The sequence below is a fragment of the Notechis scutatus genome, chromosome 4, assembly GCF_049901735.1.
Source record: "Notechis scutatus isolate UNSWTSFEM ecotype Mainland chromosome 4, rNotScu1.2, whole genome shotgun sequence".
Lineage (NCBI taxonomy): Eukaryota > Metazoa > Chordata > Lepidosauria > Squamata > Elapidae > Notechis > Notechis scutatus.
Window position 1 is genome coordinate 77,347,010 of NC_142012.1, and position 23,856 is coordinate 77,370,865.

The following is a 23,856-nucleotide window of genomic DNA, read 5'->3' on the forward strand; positions in this document are numbered from 1 at the left end:
TTTTCCAGCCAAGGGTGCTGGCTGGGGAATTCTGGGAGTTGAAGTCCACACCTTCTAAAGTTAAATACTGCATTCAGTTTTAGTTGCCACAATGTAAAAAAGATGTGGAGACCCTAGAAAGAGTGTAGAGAAGAGCAACCAAGATGATTAGGGGACTGGAGGCTAAAGCATATGAAACAATGGTTGTAGGAATTGGGTATGTCTAGTTCAAGGGTCTTCAAACTTGGCAAGTTTAAGACTTGTGGACTTCAACTCCCAAAATGCCTGAGCTAACATGACTGGAGGAGGAATTCTGGGAGTTGAAGTCCACAAGTCTTCAAGCTGTCAAGTTTGAAGACCCCCTGGTTTAATGAAAAAAAGGACTAGGGGAGACATGATAGCAGTCTTCCAATATCTCAGGGGCTGCCACAAAGAAGAGGGAGTCAAGCTATTCTCCAAAGTACCAGAAGGCAGGGCAAGAAACAAAGGGTGGAAACTAATCAAGGAGAGAAGCAACTTAGAACTAAGAAGAAATTTCCTGACACTGAGAGCAATGAATCAGTGGAACAACTTGCATCTAGAAGTTATAAATGCTACAACACTGGAAGTTTTTAAGAAGATGTTGGATAACCATTTGTCTGAAGTGGTGTAGGGTTTCCTGTCTGAGAAGGGGGTTGGACTAGAAGACCTCCAAGGTCCCTTCCAACTCTTCTATTCTATTCCTATTCCTTATTCTATTCTATTCTATTCTATTCTATTCTATTCTATTCTATTCTATTCTATTCTATTCTATTCTATTCTATTCTATTCTATTCTATTCTATTCTATTCTTTAAAATGAACTTTAAAATAGGCCACAGGTGAGCTGGGGAGGTGTGGCAGGGCTGGGCTGGCCTTACACTCGCCTCCCAGGGCCTCCCCCACTCCTGAGATGCCCTGTGTTCCACTTAATGACCTGTGTAATCATTTAACAAATGCAATTGGGAAAAGAGGATTGCGGCTGGTTAAGCAAGGCGATCACATGAGCATCTTGCTTAATGATTGCCACGACTTACAACCGTAATGGGCAGTCTACCTTTACAGTCATGAGTCAAGGACTACTAATCGTTCATCATACTGCTTGTAAACCTAGAACGCATAAGTCCCAGGTCGACATGTAATTGGGGGTGGAAAAAAAGAAGTTTTGTTGCCTATACATAGACATTTTAAGCATTAAAAGTTGCTTCAGAGCATGAGGATGAGTGAAATTAGGCTGCATTGGTGGGGGGACTACATTCCTAAATGTCCTTCTTCAATATTGTTCCATTCTGCCTTACCTGTTTCTATATGTATTTGTGTCTACTTGAATTTTATTGACTATTGCGTTGGGTCATTGTAAAATAAAACATAAGTTCCAAAATAAAGGGTACAGATGCTAACAGTCGACATAAAACGATGATGTAATTTCAGAAGAGCAAACATTAAATGCCGTGCAAAATCAGAAACATATGGCTGTTCCTCACACAACTGTCATGAGATATTGCAGCACTTTAATCTGTGTGAAATTTAAGAATGGGATATAGAAATATCTCTAGCATTTGTATAAAGTCAATATCACGTCTTGAAATTGTCGCATTTGGTGAAGATAGTATTCCTACATTAGTGGGTTTATTTCAGTCTATTTTGTTCTTATTATTTATTATAGTTTTTTTTTACTAAAAGTATTTTTTATACCACTTCTGATTGAAAGAGTATTCCAATGTGGTTTTATGAAGCCTGTTATGAAAAACATTCTTTTACGAGTGAAATCTTAAACAGAGTTAATGGCTGGGAAAGGCCGACTTCAAAAGATAAAAGGTAGGGAGACGGGTGGTTAAGGGAGAGGAAATATAATGTAAGTAAATTATAAATAAATAAAGTTTCAAGATCTGCCTTATACAGATCAGCACTAGGCATGGAAAAGGCCACTGCACAAAGACTCCTGCCATCAGGGAGAACATCCCCTATGTGGCACCATCAAATAGCAATCCCATCAGCCACAGCACGGAGTGGGGCCCTCCAAAATCTGTGGCCAGGAGGCTAAGACAGAATAAGACCTTCTCTAAGGTTGTTGGATAAGACCTTCTCTTAGGTCAGGGGTGTCCAACCTTGGCAACTTTAAGACTTGTGGACTTCAACTCCCAGGAACTCCCTGGGAGTTGAAGTCCGCAAGTCTTAAAGTTGCCAAGGTTGGACACCCCTGTCTTAGGTGGTTGACTTCTCAAAGCCCTTAGGACAGTGTTTCCCAACCTTGGCAAATTGAAGGTGATAACAGATAACCAGAGTTGGAAGGGGACCTTGTAGGTCATCTAGTCCAACCCCCTGCCCAAGCAGGAGAGGCCCTACACCATTTCTGACAAATGGCAGTCCAGTCTCTTTTTGAAAGTCTCCAGTAATGAAGCTGCCACAACTTCCAAAGGCAACTTCTGTTCCATTGGTTAATTGTTTTCACTGTCAGAAAATTTGTCCTTATTTCTGGATTGAATCTCCCTTGTTCAGCTTCCATCCATTATTCCTTGTCTGGCTTTCAGGTGCTTTGGAAAGTAGCTTGATCCCCTCCTCTCTATAGTAGCCCCTCAAATATTGGAAGACTGCTCTCATGTCTCCCCTGGTCCTTCTCTTCCCTAGACTAGCCAGGCCCAGTTCCTGCAACTGTTCATCGTATGTTTTAGCCTCCAGTCCCCTCAATCCTCTTGGTTGCTCTTCTCTCCACTCTTTCTTGAATCTGAACATCTTTTTATAGTGTGGTGACCAAAACTGGATGCTGTATTCTAGGTGAGGTCTTACCAAGGCTTTATAGAATGGTATTACCTCCCTTGATTGTATCCCTGTGTTAATGCAACTTAGGATTCTGTTGGCTTCTTTGGCTGCTGCCACACACTGTTGGCTCATATTTAGCTGATTGTCCACTAAGACTCCAAGGTCCCTCTTACAGTTACTGCTATTAAGCCTAGTTTCACCTAGTGAAAACCAGTCCACACGCCTGGTTTCACCCAGGTGAGTGGATTTCAACTCCCAGAACTCTCCTTGCTGTCTGGAATTCTGGGAGTTGAAGTCCATAAAGCTGGAAATTGCCAAGGTTGGGGAAACCCTGCTTTAGGAATTTGTATACCGATACCAACACCTCGAATTGCCTTGGGAACTGAGTGGCACCCAGTGCACATCTTGTTGTCCGAGTCTAAAATGTCTGTAGTGTGTACCCTACAGCAGGGGTCTCCAACCATGTCAACTTTAAGACTTGTGGACTTCAACTCCCAGAATTCCTCAGCCAGCTTTGCTTTCCCTTAATTTCCAGCTCTATGGACTTCAACTTCCAGAATTCCAGGAGTCTCCAACCTTGGCAATTTTAAGACTTGTGGATTTCAAGATGGCTGGCTGAGGCATTCTGGGAGTTGAAGTCCACAAGTCTTAAAGAGTTGACAAGGTTGGAGACCCCTGCCCTACAGGATAGCCTAAGCATTGAATGAATAAACATTAAAAATGGACAAACATTCTAAAAAAACGTTAGGTCCTGGAAGGGTTTTCAAGGACAGTCCTGCATAGAATCTATTATAGGTAGTCCTTGACTTCGATAGTCCTTGACTTAACCAATTTCTGTGGCTAAGCAAGACAATAAAATGAGTTTTGCCCATTTTACGACTTGTCACACCACGGTTATTAAGTGAATCATTCCATCACTAAGCAGGACTGGCTTCCCCACTGACTTTTGCTTGTAGAAGGTCACAAAAGATGACCCCCTGGCCCTGGGACATTGCAACCGTCGTAAGTACATGCCTGTTGCCAAGCACCCAAATTTGGATCATGGGGGGGGGGGGTGCTGCAACAATCAACAGGGGTGTGAAAAACAGTCACAAGTCATTTTTCCCAGGGCCGTTGTAACTTCAGTCGCTTAAAAGTTTGGTTGTAAGTCAAGGACTACCTGTATTGCAATAATTAAAATAGCAATAACAGATGTGTGTGAATCATAAGGCAACCCATCTCTGTACAAAATCAGATGTAGCTGGTTTGCCAGACCAAACTGGGAGAAAGCATTCCTCACCTGTTGTGGTTCGCCGGCAGCCGGTTCAGACGGCAGCAGAATCGGACAGTGGGAAAGAACGGGGACCAGTCTGGGAGTCTGGAGAGGACTCAGACGAGGGTCCTGCATCCGATGCAAAGATGGGGCCAGGACCATCTGGGAGTGGGGTGCTGCCTTTGGAGTCTGGCAGCAGCGAGGCAGAGGAACAAGGGGAGCCTGTTCCCAGTGCGCATGTGCGCAGAGCTGCCAGATGGCAAGAGCAGCTAAAACAAAAGGGGCAACTTGGGAGTAAGGCTTGGAGGTGATTGCCCCTCCCCTAAGGGATAAAGGACAGGCAAAGGTAGAGAAACCTTTGCAGGAAGCAACTTTGTTTGCTCTGTTCGGATTCAACCTTGAAGCTCTGTGTGGACTTTGTACTTCGGTTGGGTTTTTTTGCAGTTAATTTGGCATCTTAGTTGTTGGCAGCAATTCAAAGGAGATAAAGGTGGGTGCTTATCTCGAGAGACTATTTGAGATTCATTACGGGCTGGGAATGAACATAATTCATAATTCATAAGCGTTGAAATAAAATGAGAGTTGTTTGGACTAAGCATGTGTTTAATTACAGTCTCAGGGAGGCTTGGTCAGAGCATCACCTTGGATATCAAGTGGGCCTCTAGTTAAAAATACAGACGGGCACCCCAGTTTGCAAGCGAATTCCTTCCGAGAAAATTGGGCCTAGATTGGGACCCATTCATCTGCAGTTATGGGATTTTGGCGTGTTAGCCCTGATCTGGTCTAAGTAACCCCCACCCCACCCCTGTCCTGAGTTATGGAGAAACAGAACTGATCATCGTCAAATCCCGAGAGGACCATCTCCTCAAGCTTCGTAAAGAATGACATACATTATTCTTCATATAGATTAACACATGAAACTGAATAAGGAGAAATTCATCCTGGAAATAAGGAGAAATTTTCTGACAGTGGAAACAACCAACCCATGGAACAGAAGTTGCCTTAGGAAGTTGTGGGAGCTTCATCACTGGAGGCTTTCAAGAAGAGACTGGACTGCCATCTGTCAAAAATGGTGTAGGGTCTCCTGCTTAGGCAAGAGGTGGGACTAGATGACCTCCAAGGTCCCTTCCAACTCTATTAATCTGTAAAATGGATAGCCTATGGGGGATGGCATTTGAGGGAGATGTCTCTGTAAGTTGCCAGAGTAAAACCAAGATATAAATACAAAGAAGCTATTTGATAGCACTATTCCAATATTTGAGGGGCTGCCACAGAGAGGGCGGCGGGTCAAGCTATTTTCCAAAGCACCTGAAGGCCAGACAAGGAATAATGGATGGAAACTGAACAAGGAGAGATTCAACCTGGAAACAAGGAGAAACTTTCTGACAGTGAGAACAACCAACCAATGGAACAGAAGTTGCCTTCAGAAGTTGTGGGAGCACCATCACTTGAGACTTTCAAGAAGAGACTGGACTGCCATCGGTCAGAAATTGGGTAGGGTCTCCTGCTTGGGCAAGGGGGTTGGATTAGATGACCTACGAGGTCTCTTCCAACTCTGTTAATCTGTTACAAAAGAAGGTATTTATCATAAAAAGAATTCTTCCAAGTGTGTTTAGTGTACTATTGGGGGGTTTTGAGGCACCTTTTTAATATATCGCATAGCTCAAGGTGGTGAACATACCTAATGTACTTCCTGCCTTCTATTTTTTTATTTTCTATTCAAATTCCTAAGTTTGAGCCCTGCTGCAACCATTCTTACCTATGTAAATATGAGAGATAAATGTAATAAATAATAAGTTTTAGCCATTGCGTTTACGCAGATTTTTGCCCATCCATAATGACTTTGCCATCGTTTCAAATTCAAAGAAAGTAGACCACAATTGTAAGTGGCATGAAATCAAAGAAAGAAAGAAAGAATTGATGGTTGTCGGTGGGTAAAAATCCGTTTGTTTCCAAGATACGAGCTTGATTAATCATCATTGCCTTTTCACTAGGTTTTAATTTTTCAATCAAATGTAGATTGTTTGGGGTTGGTCCTGGTGTTGCCGTGTTAATTCCTATAATGGTTGGGGTGATAAATTATTATGGTAGAGACTTCTTTTAATGCCATGTAAATAGAACCATCAATTTCCTCCTTTAATTTTGCTTCTGACATTCTAATTTGTTAGCATTTTTCATTCGTGCCCTGCCTGAAGCGACTTTGTTTTAACATGGTATATTGCGGAAATAAATTTGCATTAAACATCATTTTATCATCTTGACTGCCTCATATTCTGCACCTTTCCTCTATTTCTAGGAAGAATTAATAAATTACATATTGTTACACTTATAAAATCATGTAATGATATTAACATATTAGGAGAGTACTTAGCAAAAATAAATAAATAAATTACCGAATGTATTTTTGCTTTAACTCTAGGACAACGTTGAGATTTCACTTGGCAGAAATTATAAAGTGCATGAACATGCTTACTTAACTTTAAACTTGGATATATCATTGCATTTTTCTCTGAATGACTTTTTATGGAAATAAATATCAGTTGCATCTTCATGAAGGACCCAGAAATTAATATAGGTTAAATATAGGCAGAAAAATCAACCCTATACCTGGAGGTTGTTTTCTTGCTGGTATGCAAATTTACTCTTGCGACGAATTCTCCTTTTTTTCCTCCCACTTATATTATGAATATTTGGAAACCCCCCCCCCAAAAAAAATCCAGTGTGTAGTTTTCCTCCCCCCTGTTTTATAAAATTTGTGTTTAGAAAATTTAAGGTAAATTTTGATAAATAATTTATAACTCAATAGCTAGCTGCCCTTGGTCACCTATATGGAGACTCAGAAATAAAATAGAATTAGGCTTGGTCAGAGGAAAAACAAACAAGACTGCAGAAAAATCCCTTAAGAAGCTGGTGTCAGAATAAACTATGAAATGCATGTGTGAAATGACTTGAATTAGGAGTGATATCCCAATATTGTGACAAGCCAAGTTAGCCAGCAAGTCTTAATTTTGATTCTTGGGTGTCTTGCTTAGCTCTTCCTCCAAAAAAAAACCATAAATAAAGAAATAATAGAATTGCTGAACTGTATCTCATTGCAAACATTGCAAAATTGTGTTTGTTGGGTTTGTTTTGGTTTCTGAATATAGTTGCCCATGATTTAGAACAATCAAAAAGCAAAGGTAGTTTGCATGATGTGTCACGGACTGACTTCCTTTTGGCTAGAATGATCTGCCATGTGTATTTCCTACATGATCTTGGAAAGGGGAAATAGAGCTTGTTGCCAACTCTGCATTTGGGGTGTTAGAGGAGGGCCACCTCTTTTAGGCTCAATAAAAGCAGTCCATGTGACTTTGCCCAAATCTCAGTGGCTTTGATCATGCACACCTTGAAGGAAAACGCAATTGAGGGAGGCTTTCATAGTTCATCATAGTCCATAAATTTTAATTTAAAACTTTGCCACCTGGTTCAAACCATGTTGTATATAATAAGCTGAGATAGCGTATGCTTGCAGTTCGGAATTTTATCTAACAGATAAGGAAAATCCCTTCTGATATCATGTTGTTATCATTCAGATGTCATAGTGTAAAATTTAACAACAACAAAAAATGAGATGGAAAAGATCTTCAAAATAAACATAAGCCACACTGGATTTATCTCGAGTAGCTAGTATGTGTTCATATAATGCTGGTTTTTTTCTCTATTATATCTAATCCTCTGTAGGGATCCTGTATCAGAACTGCAAACATCTGAATGAACGCAATTTCTTTGTTGCCATCAAGTGGTTGTCTGGATTTATACAACCCAGATATGGTAGACCAAATAGTTAAACACATTCATCTTCTTGACATATATAATTGTTCAGGAATGCTGCCCAGGGTCATTTTGAATAGTGACATTGACAGCATATAAATTTAATGTCAATAAAATAATATAAAATAAATGTATGGATTCTCAACTGTCTTAGTTTAAGGAAACAAGGATTCATAAAGTCTTAGTGCTCAGAGGAGTCCACAGTTTGTTGAGTCCAGAAATCTGAATTGAAGTATCCCAGATACTTTCTAGTTTCTGCCTGGATCCATCCAATGAAGAGGGAAGTCTAAACTCTTTGGTTCCACTGCTCTTACTATTAGAAGATTTTTTTCCTCCCACTCATCTAGAACCTGCTGTTCTATAACTTGTCTTCTGTTCTTTGTCCAGTAGTTGGGTCAGAAAGTCATTTTGCCAGTTTTGAAACTCTGTCACATTTTGCCAAATATTTGTTATGGATCAAGTGCCATCCCAAGATAATTTTCACAAAATACAGTGGCTAAACCAGGGATCCTCTATCTTATACCCGTGTTTTAAAATAATCTTGTCCAAATTTAATTCTGCTATGTTAGTTCATTTCTCTAACCTATCAAGATCATTAAGAATTTCGTTTCTGCCTTTTAGAGAATTAGCTGTTCTGCCCAGTTCTTTATCATCTTTATTTTTTTAAAAAAAATCTTTCTTATATAGTGCCCAGAGATGGTTAGTTCTGCATTTGTTTCCAGAACCTATATTGGGGTTCTCTTTAAGGTTGTTGTTGTTGTTAGTCGCGAAGTTGTATCCAATCCATGGACAACATTCCTCCAGGTCTTCCTGTCCTCTACCATCTTCTGGAGTCCATTTAAGCGCACGTCGACTGCTTCAGTGACTCCATCCAGCCACCTCATTCTCTGCCGTCCCCTTCTTCTTCTATTGCCCTCAATCTTTAGGCTCTTCTCCAGGGAGTCCTTCCTTCTCATGAGGTAGCCAAAGTCTTTGAGTTTCATCTTCAAGATCTGGCCTTCTAAAGAGCAGTCAGGGTTGATCTCCTTTGGGACTGACCAGTTTGGTCACCTTGCAGTCCAAAGGACTCGCAGGAGTCTCCTCCAGCACCAGAGTTCAAAGGCCTCCATTCTTTGGCGCTCAGCCTTCCTTGTGGTCCAACTTTCACAGCCCTACATTGCAACTGGGAAAACCTTTCTCTTTTTAAGCTCTGGTAAATGAGGTTGAGCGTGTTTCATCCATCCTTCCCAGTCTTTGGGAGATGGAGCCCATCACATAGAAGTGCCTTGATCTGGAAAATACAGATCATTTCTCCCCAAAACCAAGTCTCATACCAGCCCCTGTTTTGGCCAATCATAGGATTTATTTAGATGCTGCAAATCCTGCTCATTGGTACTGAGAAAGGAGAATGATTGCAGCTCGGGGTTGAAATGAGGGGTCCTTGGTGCTTTCTCGGCATGGCAATTTTCTTGCAGGAGTTTTGTTCCCCGAACTACCCTGTTTCTCCAACAATACGGCCTCCCCCAAGAGGAAGTCCCAGCATGTTTTATAGGCATGAAATGAAATTAAGCCCCTCCCCCCAAATTAAGGCCTATATTAAAACATGCGAAATGGGGGGGAATGGTGGGGGGGCTTGCCGTTAGGAAGTACTTTTGTTGCATACCCGGATATGGTGCTGCCTGCGTTGACCCCAATATGAAGTGCCCCACCAACGCCGAGGTCAACATCCAAGCCATCGCTGCCCACCCACCCAAAGATGCAAGGGGGGGAATTAAGTCACCCCCGAAAAGACGGCCTAGCCATTTTTTCGGGGCTCAAAAAAAAAAAAAAAGACCCGGCCTTATTATATGAGAAACACGGTAGGTAACATCACCAGACTAATAAATGTTACCTGGTTTGGGGTAATGAAATGTCTGCAAGAAAACAACCGAGCTCAGAGAGCACCCAGGACCCTTCAGTGTGATTAATTGCTGGTTTTGTTTTTTGTTTTGCCTGGGACTGAAAGCTGTTGTTACCTAATTCAAGCTGTGCAAAAAGGTCTTCTGAATCTCTGGACTCCTTCAGTTGTTTCTTGCCTTTGGGAGGACCTGTTTCCTGGGGTCCAGTCTGTCCAAGTGTTGTCCATTCTCCCATATGAAGAGATAAAGAGACGTATGGCTGCTCTAAAAGGGACGCTGTGGCTCAGTGGCTAAGACGCTAAGCTTGTTGATCAGAAAAGTCGGCAGTTCAGTGGTTCGAATCCCCAGTGCTGCGTCATGGAGTGAGGTCCCGTTACGTGTCCCAGCTTCTTCCAACCTAGCAGTCTGAAAGCACGTAAAAAATGCAAGTAGAAAAATAGGGACCCCTTTGGTGGGAAGGGAACAGTGTCCCGTGTGTCTTTGGCGTTTAGTCATGCCGGCCACATGACCACGGAGACGTCTTCGGACAGCGCCGGCTCTTCGGATTTGTAACGGAGATGAGCACCACCCCATAGAGCCAGAAACGACTAGCACGGCTGTGCGAGGGGAATCTTTACCTTTACCTTACCGCTCTCTGCTGTAATGTTTTTGTCTTCCCTACAAGAAGTACATGACTTGTGTTTTCCTGCCTGTGTCTTCTGTGCTGCTGACAGTCAGGAGAGTAACATGCCCTTAGCCTTGAAGTCACCCATCCATCTTCTCTCCCATCGGCTGGCAGGGTTGTTTCTTCTCACCCTGGGCTTCTGTTCACAGGTCAGATAATTATGAACCGTTGGCTCAGACAGAAATTCTGTAGAGTTGCTTGCTCTCGTCTGACCTCTTTTCTGCAGCTGAACCTCTGTTTTGCTCGCTCTGTGGATGCTGCAATAAATTGTATTTCCCTACTAAGAGACTTTCATCCAGGCTTCCGATCAATCAGAAGTCTGGAGTAACATCCATTAGAATGCCGTATTTTCTTACTACCAATAGCCCTCAACTTACTACCGGTTGCTCAGTGACTGTTAGTGCCAGGCATAGAATCAAGATCATGTGAAGTATTAGCACTGCTTTATAAAGTAAGACCACACCTGGAATACTGCAACCAATTTTGATCAACATACTGCAAAAAAGATGTAAAGACTTTGGAAAAAGTTCAAAGAAGAGCAACTCAGAAGACAAAAGGCCTGGAGACTAAAACATACGAAGAACGGCTGCAGGATTGGGTAGTCTAAAGAAAAGAAGAATTAGGAGTATTACAGTATTTGAGGGGCTGCCACAAAGAAGAGGGGATCAGATTATTGTCCAAAGCACCAGCAATGCTGTACAAGGAAATACTTGGCAAGGAGTCTGTGAGAGTCATAAACAAATCTTCACACTCATTAAACGAACTAATTGTCTCCTGCAAACACCACTCCCAAGTCAACCCTTGTTCCTTAACTGTTCCTTTCTCCTGGCAGCTCTGTGGATGCGCACACTGGGAACAGGCTCCAGCTGTTCATCTGCCCCACCAATCTCCGACTCCAAAGGCAGCTGATAACTGTCAGACGGCCCTGGCCCCATCTCTGCCTCCGATGCAGAGCCCTCGTCAGAGTCTTCCCCAGACTCCAGGACTGGCCCATGTTCCTCCCCAATCTCCTCACTGTCTGATTCTGCTGCCAACTTCACTGGGCCACAACTAATAGATACCTGTCTGTCCAAGATTTTAGAGGCTTGGGCAGCTTCAGCAAACTTGAAGGAAGCAATAATTTTCATGGGGGAGTCTTTGATTGCAGATTTCAAATATCACTCATTTTCAGTACTTTATTTATGACATGGATCATTTTAATGCTCTCTAAAGGTTTTTGTTCAGATCTTCCATTAGAGAAAAAAGCTCAGCTGTTGAGTTTATTATAAAAAAAGAGTATATTATTATCTGTACTCTTATCTTGAAATACCATATATCAGTTTATCAAAGCAATTTAGCAAGCCTTTGCAGTAAGTCTGCAAAACATCTTTAAGTAACACTCTAGATAAGAGTTAAGATCTGTGCTATAATCAAAGGATTCAGGATTCTTAGAACTCTTATGGTAAAAAGGGTTTTCTTGAGAGCATAAATATATATTGGGAGAAGGGTGTAATCTGAACAGTGAGTGAGACTGGTTAACTGATGCATGAATTTCCCTCTAAACCCACCTCAATGGGTTATTAAAACAAAAACACATTACACTATACATTAAAAGATTTTATTTTGCCAATCAAAACCTTTCTACATTGTGTTGGAACAGCTTTAATACATTATTATGTACAACCACCTCTGGTGACAATGCTCAGCTCAACACTCACTTGAATCAAAAGTCCTTAAAGGAATTAGAAAAACCATTCAACGTTCTTTGATAATGAATTCTGGGTAGATTTGGCCAGATTTATATTCTATTAAAACACAAGATACTTTGGTTATTAGTTATCAGATTTAACCAGAGACAGTTAACCAGTGGAACGGCTTGCCTTCAGAATTGGTGGGGGCTCCATCAAGGGAATGGGTCAACCCACCACAGCCAATTCACCGCAGCCAACTCAGCATGGCCAACTCGCCGCCAGACAACTTGCCATGGGACAATTTAACAATTCAATTTTGTTATTTAAAATAAATAAATAAAAATTATTTTAACGTTTGCCATTCACCTTTCATCCTTGTCCTTCCTTTTTGCATCCTTTAATTATTCTATTCCACCATTTATTTTGATATTAGTGTAACTCCTATCCCACAGTGAGTTGTCCCACAGCAAGTTGACCATGATGAGTTGGCTGAGTCGAATTTCATTTCTTTCATTAGAATGACATGGATGTTGTTTTCTATTTAAGCATTGTTTATTTTGGTGTGTTTCAAACTAAATGAACGGCTGGTTTTGTTTTCCTGGAGCATTCGAATTTTAGGAGAATTATTGGTTTCATATCAGATGGGTAATAAACCGTATGGCTGTTTTCCTAAAACATGACATCCCATTTTCGTTTCTTTGGACAATCTAAAGATTTAAATAATTTTAAAGCCATCGAAACGTAACTTAAGCTAAAGATCGCATCTGTTGACTTCGATGTTAAAAGTGTTAATCCTTTGGTATAGTTTTGCCTTTAAAACAATTTACGGTGTGACGGGCGTCTAGATGTAATTACAAATGTTTCATTTTTCCCCTCGCTTTAATTGCAGTGGATGATCCAGTTCCCCTACAAAGCCGCAACCTTTTTTGGCTGTATCGGAACCGATAAATTTGGTGAGATCCTCAAAAGAAAAACGGAGGAAGCTCATGTAGATGCTCACTACTATGAACAAAGCGAAGAACCGACAGGAACCTGCGCTGCATGCATCACCAGTGATAACAGGTGGGCTATGTTCTCCTGAGACATGGAGTAGAGGAGCAGAAGATACAGGAAGCCTATATTATGGCTTGCATTGTGGCAGAGGTCATAACTAAATCTTACGGGCCTCATCATGAAGGCAGTGATTACCACCCCATTTTCATTTGGGGAAATAAGATTTCCATATCTCTGTTGTGACCTATTGGCCACTGGCCCCTCCAGCAGCTGAATCAGATGAAGAGGAGGAGGAGGAGGAGGAGTTGGTGGTGGTGTGGGAGCCAGGGTTAGCATCAAGGCAACCTGAGAGCTCTGAGGGGGAGCTCAGCATGGGGAATTCTGGGATTTGAAGTCCATAAGTCTTAAAGTTGCCAAGTTTGAAGACCCCCTAGTGTAAGCTGCATCGGTATAAATGTACATATAGGACAATACGTTAATGAAAAGAGCTGGGAGAATTTTTCAACCAGGATATGGAAGAACAGACTCTGAATATCTCTTTTAAAAGCATAAACCTCAGGACATTAAATGAAGGCAGCTGCCTTGCGTAGAACGTTGCTCCTTGTGACTAAATGGACATGGCAAGGTTGTTTTCTTTGTGGTGTTTTTTTTATTGCCTGCATTAATCTTCCTAATCTAACCTATAATTTTAGCATTTCCTTGTCATCTTCCACGTTTAATTGTTTCAAGGTCATCTTTGTTCTGTCCCCTGCTACAGGCAAGTTAATCAAGTAAGACCAGCAACAGAATTGTGCAGTGTAATTCTCCAATGTCTAATAAAAGGGAAAGGGTGGGGGGGAATCATTCCTTTTCTTTTTTTTCTTTTTGCTTCTTTTTCCCCTTATTTTCCCACTCCTTTCTCTGCTCTAGTTAGAAAACCAGTTTGGGGCAGACTCACTGCCTTGCTGGTGAAGCCAGGATGACATCAAAGTGTCATTGTGTGTTTCCATCATTTCACATAGATGTCATAATCATACAACATCAGTCCCTCTGCCCCTGCTACCTTTTTATAATTATATGAGTGCGGGATGGGAAATGCAAAAATGCATCGTAACCTTCCCTTCCTATTAAAAGATTCTTGAAGATCACAGGGAAGGAAAATCCACCCTCGTAGATTTTTCCCCCCATTCTCCCACACTTGTATCCCCAATATACCTTCTATTCTGGAAGCAAAATAGTCAAGCTCTTCGATATTTTAATGCTTCCCCCACTTTTAACTGAAAAGCCCTTTATCTTTCCTCCAGTGTATCAGTCACTGGGTGCTTAGTATCCTATTTCACTTCCATACAGTATGAAGCACTCAGCCACCCAAGTGGACTATTAGAGAAAACAACAATTAAACCACCACACTGGGATGAGTGTGCTTCTCAACCTGCTAATGCTTGTACGTATTATAAATTAAAAAAATATTATTTGAAAAATTGGGAGCGCAGCACAGAGCAGAAAGATTAAGTAGCATCTTAGAGTACGTGGCATGGTCTCGGGTGGCATCCAATATATTTGTTGGTCAAATAATGAAGTGGTAGTAGGGAAATTGTGGTTACTCTTTGAGAGGATTAGAAAACTGACTTACTTTAATGATTTTTTTTTTAGGTCTCTGATTGCTAACTTGGCTGCTGCTAATTGCTATAAGAAAGAAAATCATCTTGATGTGGAGAAGAACTGGAAGCTGGTGGAAAAAGCTAAAGTTTATTATATTGCAGTAAGTGGGCTTCACGTTGCAAAATGTTCACTTGCATTGAGACCTTGAATTTTTGGCACGTAAATTACATTTCATGCAAACCAAAATCTTAGAAATGAAGGAGGGAAAGCTGAGGTTTATGTTCTACTCTGCTTGATTGGTTTATATTTATGTTTTCTTGCACTCATTGTTCGAGCTGCCTGTTGACCTATTGGCTTGGGAAGAATCCATACATTGTTATTTTCCTGCTGTTTCCTACATTAGTATTTGTTTCTGAACTATAGTATGGAATATTCTTGCTTTTTTTTTTCTCGAATCCAGACAAAAGTGCTTTGGATAGAGATAAGAGAGGGATAAGAATAATGGATGTTCCTTCTTTCATAGAGCTATGCAAGAAAATATTTGTCCAGAATATTTTTATTCACTTTTCTACCACAAGGCATCCGAAGAACTAAACAAAAATTAAACGTTGCAGAATTATTTTTCAAAAATAGATAGCCCCCCAGAAAATTTCAAAACTAATTAAAACCAGCATGATTACTTTTGAAGATTACTTTTATATTCAAGAAATGAGAAAAACAAAGTAAATACTTCTTTAGTCTCCTTTCTGAATTTCAAGTTGTATATATATTTTTTTCCTTAACAAGATATTGCTCAACATAATTAGCAAATCTCAGCAATAGTGGTCACCCATTAGAAAGAAGACTATTAATTGAGAGCTTGGATCCTAGTGTGGGGAGTGGAGCCAATCTGGGTTTGGGGGTGTTTAGGTGATTGTGGTGGATTGTGCGTTTTTCTTGCTTAGGTCTACGTCCCAATATTTGGTCTAACGGGGAGAGGCTGATCTGACGATTAGCTAGTTCAGTTTCAGCCAGTGAACTTTACCAAGAGGGTAGGCAACTTGGAATGGATTATTACCTTTATTGTCAGAATACAACATGTGTACAATGAGATTGGCTGAGCTTCCCTTCGTGCACACACACACACCCAACACAACTCACAGTGAGGACAGAAGTCCCTAACCCAGTCCCAATCTTGTTACACTAGGTGACCTTGTTACACAATGTGCCGGCCCCACAAGTCTATCCTACTATGTTGACATGAAGTTATTTTCTGTTCGGAAGTCTGACAGCCCACAGGTAGAAACTGTTCTTCAGCCTGTTGGTGCGGCTGGCTAATGCTTCTCTATCTCCTACCCGATGGTAGGAGAGTGAAGAAGGGCTGACCGGAATGTGAGTTGTGCCTGAGGATTTTCCTCACTCTTCTAAGGCAGCGATCCCTAGTGAGGTCATCTGGTGGTATCAGGGAACAGCCCACGATGCTTTGTGCTGTGCTCAACCACCCTCTGTAGTGTCTTTCCACTCACAGCTGTCAAGCCAGCATACCACTCAGTCATGCAATATGAGAGGACGCTTTCTATTGTGGACCAGTAAAGGAGGCCATCAGTCATTGTTCCAAATTTGTAACCAAACGCTTCCCAAACCCATCAGCTTGTTTAGTAGGGGAACAACAAGCAGGTATCAAGATCCTATGGAGGGGGGGGGGGAATAGACAACAAGGAGGCCATGTTTTCTGACCCAAACCCTTGTCCAATAAAACCAACACAAACCAAAGGGAACAGAAACCTTTTAATGATTCTTATGAATCGTCGGTTAAAAGGCTGCTGCAAACTAATTAACAATTGATAAGCACGAGCCTCACCAAAACTGTGCGAGGCTGCCAAGAGTAACAGATAAGGTTACCTAGAAATATTTTACGACACAAGAGTCTTCAAATACCAACTAAGATACTGCAATGTCCACGAGGCTGGAGTTTCAAAATGTCTTTGCTTCCTGCAAAAAAGTCTGATTCACAGCTAGCTTTTATCTTCTTGAAGGAGGGGCCATTACCTTGCAGCCTTGCTCCCGAGTCGCCCATGCTGTTGTAACTGTTCTTTCCCCTGAGCAATCTTTCGTGCACACGCACTTAACACAGGCTCCTCAGGAACCTCCTCATCGCTGCTGCCAGCCCCCACAGCAGTCCACTTCCTAATGGTCCTGGCCCCTCATCTGAGTCTTCGCTCTCCTCAGCCATCCGCACCTGCTGCCAGCTAACCACAACACTATGATGGTACCTTGCGGTGTTTTTAATTTTCTCATCAGAAGAGCGTGTGAATCCTACCTCTTGCAAATCAAGCTTGTCACTTAAGAAAAGGCCAATCCTGTAGACCAGGGGTGTCAAGCTCACGGCGTCACATTGTTGTCATGTGACATAGCGTGACTTTTCCCCCCCTTCACTAAACCAGGCGTGGGCGTGGCCATGGCATGACGCATCCAGTCCGCGGGTCTGGAAGTTTGACAGCCCTGCTGTAGGCCAACCTCCCATCTTTAAGTCTTCTCGGGGAAAGCAAATCCATATATAAGGGGTCCTTGGTGTGCTCTGAGCTTGCTTGTTTTCTTGCAGACGTTTCATTACCCTCACTAGGTAACATCATCAGTGCCAGTAAGGAGTGCTGACAGCAAACCACACTCCTTGCTGGCACTGATGATATTAACTACTTAGGGTAATGAAACGTCTGCACGAAAACAAACAAGCTCAGAGAGCACCAAGGACCCCTCATTTCAACCCCAAGCTACAAATATTCTCCTTTATTAGTTCATACATAGCATGTGGAATGTTCTGCATGAAAGTAGCTGGGATGAGACCTCCAAAAAAAAAAAAAAAGAGCCCAGGATATTCAAGAGCAAAGGAGACAGGAAAGAGAACACAAAGGAGAGAGAAAAAGAGAAGAATGATTATCTAAAGGCCTATGGCAGGAAAGAATAAAAAAACTTAAGACAAGGTTTATGCCCTTGGTGGTGATAAACTAGTATGAAGCTCTGAAAAATGAGCTCACCTGAGATAATTCCCTTATCCCATACATTCTATAATAGTCCCAGAACTGGAAGAATTCTGCTAAGATTCCCCCCGCCCAAATAGAACGACCTAGAAATCTCTCTTTTGAGGAGGAAGATAAAAGTATTGAGAAGAGCTGTGGTAGCACAGTGGTTAAAATGCAGTATTGCAGGCTAACTCTGCCCACTGCCAGCAGTTCAATGCTGACCGGCTCAAGGCTGACTCAGCCTTCCATCCTTCCAAGGTGGGTAAAATGAGGACCCAGATTATTGGGGGGCAAGAGGCTGACTCTATAACCCGCTTCGAGAGGGCTGTGAAGCACTGTGAAGCGGCATATAAGTATTGTTAGTATTGCTATTAGTGGGGGAGATACTGTGAGGGATAGAGCCGTTGTCTCTAGACCAGTGATGGCTAAACTTTTCGTCGTCGCGTGCCAAAAATGTGTGCCCGTGCGCACCCATAATGCAATGCATGCGCCCCCCCCGCCCTGTTACACATGTGCATCCCTGGTTTGCATTGCACACCTCTGCGCATGCATGCGTGACCCCCCCCATAGGCGTCACACACCCCCGCGCATACAAGGCAGATACCTGACAATCAGCTGGCTGGCGGGAGGTGTGCACGCATGTGCAGTGGATCTGTTCTGGGCGACGGCTCACGTGCCAGCAAAAATGGCTCTGCATGCCACTTCCAGCATGCATGCCATAGGTTCGCCATCATGGCTCTAGACCAAACAAGATACCGCAAGAATTTGCCTGTTGTGGATAGCCGGAACCTGGGGGTAAAGATTGCAAAAAGTTCATCAGACTGAATGATGGCTTCTGTCCATCAGGAGACAAATGACATTGTTAGAAGGGAGCAAATACTTCAGAGTATTCCAAGATGGAGGTGAGGGTGACGGAGCTGGAGGCATAAAAGAGTCTTTTCTTTCATCTTCCTCACTTCATTTTTTTTTGAGAAGTGCTCAAAAATCCAGGAAAATACAACTGCTTATAACAGTGTTATCAAGACAAAGATGTGTCCCTAGATGTGGTCTATATTACCTGTTACAACTGAGGATTGGGGGACAGCAGCAGACCTAAGTAGAGAAGTGCTAAGTTGTAAAGACATCACTGTATAATAAGTAAAAAGATCGTGGGATGCAAGAGGCTCAGACCAAAAGTCTGGGTGTTTGTGTCAAAAAGTCCATATAGTGCCCATAAGAATGCAGTAGAAGCACTTGTCATTTTTTACATGTATCATGCGTGCAACACGTGTAAAAAAGTTGCAGAACTTCCAACACGTGCTCATGGATATCACTTCTTTCTTGACCCACTTGTCCATGAATGCCTCTGGTATTCATCTCTGGCCAAAAACAGAACAACTAGCAGGCTGAAATTAAAAGAAAGGTGATTCAGGCTGAAACGCTGTGAAGAGTTTCCTTGATGGTAAGAGCTACTAAGCCGTAAAATTATTTCAGCAATGATGGGTTCCCATTGAGAGTGGAGTGATGGGTGAGGACATGTTGGGAAGGTCTTGGTGAACTTCTTCACTGAGAAGGGTTATTAGACTACCCAGATTTCAGAGAGTAATTAGAACTGCAGAAAAACAATGGCTGCCAACCTCCCTTCCATCAAGGACCTGTATAGTGCACGAGTCAAAAAGAGGCTGTGAAAATATTTACAGACCTCTCACATCCTGGACATAAACTGTTTCAACTCCTCCCCTCAAAACGACACTATAGAACACTGCACACCAGAACAACTAGATACAAAAACAGTTTTTTCCCTGAACGCCATCACTCTGCTAAACAAATAATTCCCTCAACCCTGTTCAACTATTACAAAGTCTGCACTACTATTAATCTTCTCGTCGCTCTTTATCACCCATCCCCTCCCACTTGTGACTGTATGACTGTAACTTCATAAGGCTTGTATCCTTACGATTTTTATTGACTATTTCCTAGAATGATTTGATTGCTTATTGTACCCTATGACTATTATGAAGTGTTGTACCTGATGATTCTCGACTCTTGATGAATGTATCTTTTCTTTTATGTACATTGAGAGCATTTGCACCAAATTCCTTGTGTGTCCAGTCACACCTGGCCAATAAAGAATTCTATATTCTATTCTGTTCTGTTCTATTCTATTCTATTCTATTCTATTCTGTTCTGTTCTATTCTATTCTATTCTCTGTTCTTTTCTTTTCTATATCCCTTTCCATCCCATCCCATACCATTCTATTTAAATTCTATTCCTATATCCTTCTATTCTATTCTATTGTACCCTATGACTCTTATTAAGTGTTGCACCTTATGATTCTTGACTCTTGACAAATGTATCTTTTCTTTTATATACACTGAGAGCTTCTGCACCAAGACAAATTCCTTGTGTGTCCAATCACACTTGGCCAATAAATAATTATATTCTGTTCCGTTCTATTCTGTTCTATTCTTCCTACTCACGCATTCTCTGATTCAAATTGTAGAAGGCAATTCTGACAGATAGAAACAAATAATGCGAGTGTGGTTGCATTAATGACCATGGCTGCCTTACCTGAGGTCTGCAGGAACAGCTGGTGAGAAATGTGAAAAAAGAAAGGAAAGATTATCCAAGAGGAAAAAATTCATTAAAAAAAAAAAGGTTGTTTTCTTCAGCTAGTGTTAATGTTCCTCCAGACCGGTGTTCTAAAATTTGCACAGCTGTTGTTGATTCTTGCTTATGACTAAAAGTGTCCCTTTACAATCCGTCAAATAATTTGCTTGCAAGCGTTACACAAAACAGTATAATGTGGGGATATATATATATGACTCCACACCTTCCTCTTTAGTGCTTGTTCTGGGGTGGGCAGGTCAGGATGAGGCTTCCATGACGGGACAGCACAACCCTTGAGGTCTGCTCACTCAATCAACTAAAACTAATTATGCTTAATATCTCTTGCATTGTTGTGCCTTTTTGTTTTCCCAGTGATGTCTTATTTTTGTGATGCAGGCAGCTTCCAGTAATTAGGTCATTCAGAGATTGCTGCTGGATAAATGGCTTAGAATTTAATTGAACAATATATGAATCACAAAGAGTTCACAAAAAAAAACAACACAGCAACTCCCCTCACTTTTTAGGTCTTGAGGAACATAAATCGGCCATTTTCTTTCCTTGATGATGATAATGGCTTTTCCCTCGGTCCCTTTGTGGACGTGTTTGCCAAGCTGTTTCTCCGTGGTGGTGCCTAAGAATAAGATAATAAGCAACTCCATCTACTTTTCCATATATTAATCGGATTTATGACATTATAGCCCATGAAACAATCCTTCTAAAATATATGTATTTGTTGTGTATTAGATTGATGAGGCTGCCCAGTTCACAAAAGCATCTCTGGGCAATTGACAATTTCAAAGAAACGTGAAAAGAAGGAAACTAAAAATAAAATAAAATACACCTTTGGAACAGGAGGGGGGGAAAAAACAAGAGAAGCAATTAAGGCCAAACCCCACCCCCCATTGCATTCACGAATCTTATTTATTATCAAATGTTGAAATGACCTCCATAGCTTGAAACGCCCACTGGCGCTATTAATCCCGTCTTGAGAAATTACCAGATGCTTCTTGGTTTTTGTTTTCTTTTTCCCCTTCCATCTCTACAGCCTTGAAAATTGCAGCTAAATTTCCTTTTTTGGCTCCCGAGAAAAGGCAGCCCGATTAGAGCAAAGTCTGCTTTACTCTGCCCAGGCACCACCATGTGATTTTTCACAAAGGAAATGTTGAACTGGAGCCAAATGTTTGGTGGCAGAGTCTGTTGCTAGGAAATCAAGGTCCTGAGGCAATTAATGACAAAGCAAGCAATAACAAGAAGACAGAATTACAGATTTAAAAAGAGGGAAAAAGTGGTTGGTGTTATAATTACCCAAAGAAATCTGTACTCATTAAATAGGCTGTTTTTATGATTGACTTTAATTGGAGGTTAGTGCAGATACTTAGCTCCTTTCCCACCCCTTTAAACACAGGCATGTGCCCAGGCTGTGGAAACGCAGAACGCTCCTGGCCCACCAGGCGCTCACTTGCAATCTGATCCCTACTGAGAGATGCGTTTTTCTAGACCGCCATTTTGCATTAACCTACTGTGCAATCACGTTTTTGGCTCTTTGGCACAAAGCATCCACTCTTATTTCCCTCAAGGCGGGTTGGGTAGAGTAGAAGAATGCCACGTCAGGAGGAAAAAGGCCATTGGCAGAGACCGACCTTGCTGCTGTGACCATAATGGTTGATGCAATTATTTATTAAAAGAAGAAGAAGAAGAAGAAGATAGCCCAAGGCAGGGAAGAATAAGGGTGTGTGAACATGCAGTGTGGAGGGTTTTTTCCCCCCTCTCCTTCAGAAATTGCCCTTTGAGTAGCATGATTTGAGCTTACCATATCTATGAGGGAGATGAGGAGTTAGGTAGGTAGGTAGAGAGAGAGAGATGATGGACGGATAGATAGATGATGGATGGATGGATGATAGAGAGAGAGAGGTGATGGACGGATGGATGGATAATAGATGAGTGGATGATGGACAGATAGATAGATAATGGATGGATAGATAGATAGATAGATAGATAGATAGATAGATAGATAGATAGATAGATAAATTTCCCAAAGAGATGTTTTAGATGCAAGTGCCCAATTGTTAGCTCTTTTTTAAAAAAAATTCTAGATTCTTTGTTTTAGAATAAGCTGCAGTAAAACCAGTCCTGCAGTTTCTATCCTCCCCTTGCAATCTTTTGATTTGAGAATATTTCAGAGACAAATTAGAAGGATTCTCACCCCCCCATTTTGCTATTATTATTTTTTTGTAACCTAAGTTTCCTCCCTCTCCCTCTCTCTCCCCTTTTATGAAAAGGGTCCCTTTTACCGCACAGTGGAATTTGATTCCGTGCTTTATCCGTCAAATCGAGTAGCACACGACACCCGTTGCAGGAATTTTTTTTTTCTAAGAGAGTATTTGGGAAGAACATCATGGCAAAATCCTCCAGATGTTTAATCCGATGCTGAACAATGGAGCCTCCCGCCAATTCTACCCAGCCATCTTCGAATGTTGCTAATCAGGGGGCCAGTGCCAGGCTGTCTGCTTGTTAAATAACCTGGCATCCTTGGGGCAAGAAGACAGCTGCTCTAACTACTATGAAATTTGGTAGCTCCCTCTCTTTTCAGCTGCCCTTGGGCTATAGCGCTACAGTTAATTTAGACCACCCCAACACACCTCCTTCAGGGAATGTTTTTTTTTTCTCCCAAAGCTTTGTAATTAAAATGATAAAACATCGTTATTACTTTGAAAATGGTTATGTACAATTTTGCACTTGACAGATACCTGACAGAGAGACGAGAGCACAGTGTGTAATTTTGACTGGCTTTAATGGCTGGAGATCCAGCCCATCTTTTCGGAGCAGCATAAATAAATCTATTCCACACTCATCAGAGGCCAGTTCTTTAGCTTCCGGGGAAGGTTTTGAAATTCAGATAATTCAGTTGCTTGAACTCTATAACGTTGTTTACTAAATCATGCCAGGTGAATGAATATGGATATATATCCACTCTGGTGTTTTTTTTCCTCTGCAGGAAAAAAAAAACTGACTAATGTTGGGTTGGGTCAGAATACGCTTTCAGATTTTGAGGCAAAAGCTCAATAGAGTTGGTTATCTTTTCTTGATTGAGGCTTATTATTTGATATCTGATACAGGTAAATTTGTCCTATTTTTTAGAAGAAATGAGTTTGGGAAAAGATAGTCAAGAGCATAGAGTTCTTCATGTTTAGTTTAGTTTGGTTTAATTTATTGTCACTGCACCTCGTACAACGAAATTAAATACCATCTTCAGTGTACATTATGACTATGAAAATAAACACACACACATCCTTCACATTCTATACATTGAATTGAACACCCTTGACATTTCATTAATATTACACTATACAATCAAATTCAATGGAGTTACTGCCGTGGGATATAGAAGCTGTTTTTCAGCCTATTTGTCCTTGTTTTTATTATCCTGTACCGTCTGCCAGATGGTAATAGTTCAAAAAAAAAGGGGGTGTGTGTGCCCAGGATGAGATGGATTTTTGAGAATGTTTTGAACTTCCTTAAGGCAGCGGGAGCTATAAAGCTCTTCCAAAGAGGGGAGAGGGCAACCCATGATCCTCTGGGCAATGACGTTCACCCTCTGGAACGCTGTCCTATCTTTGCAGTTGGCATACCATACAGAGGTGCAGTAATGAATATGAAATTTGGA

General features: G+C 41.5%; 1 protein-coding gene across 2 annotated transcripts in view; it reads left to right on the top strand.

Annotated features, from left to right (window-relative positions):
- Positions 1 to 23,856, top strand: part of ADK (adenosine kinase) — a 250,147-nt gene that overhangs the window by 104,900 nt on the left and 121,391 nt on the right. For both annotated transcript variants that reach the window (XM_026674199.2, XM_026674200.2), the window contains exons 5-6: positions 12,919 to 13,091; positions 14,655 to 14,763. In XM_026674199.2, coding sequence (XP_026529984.1) covers positions 12,919 to 13,091; positions 14,655 to 14,763 — 282 coding nt within the window. The remainder of the gene's footprint in view (positions 1 to 12,918; positions 13,092 to 14,654; positions 14,764 to 23,856) is intronic.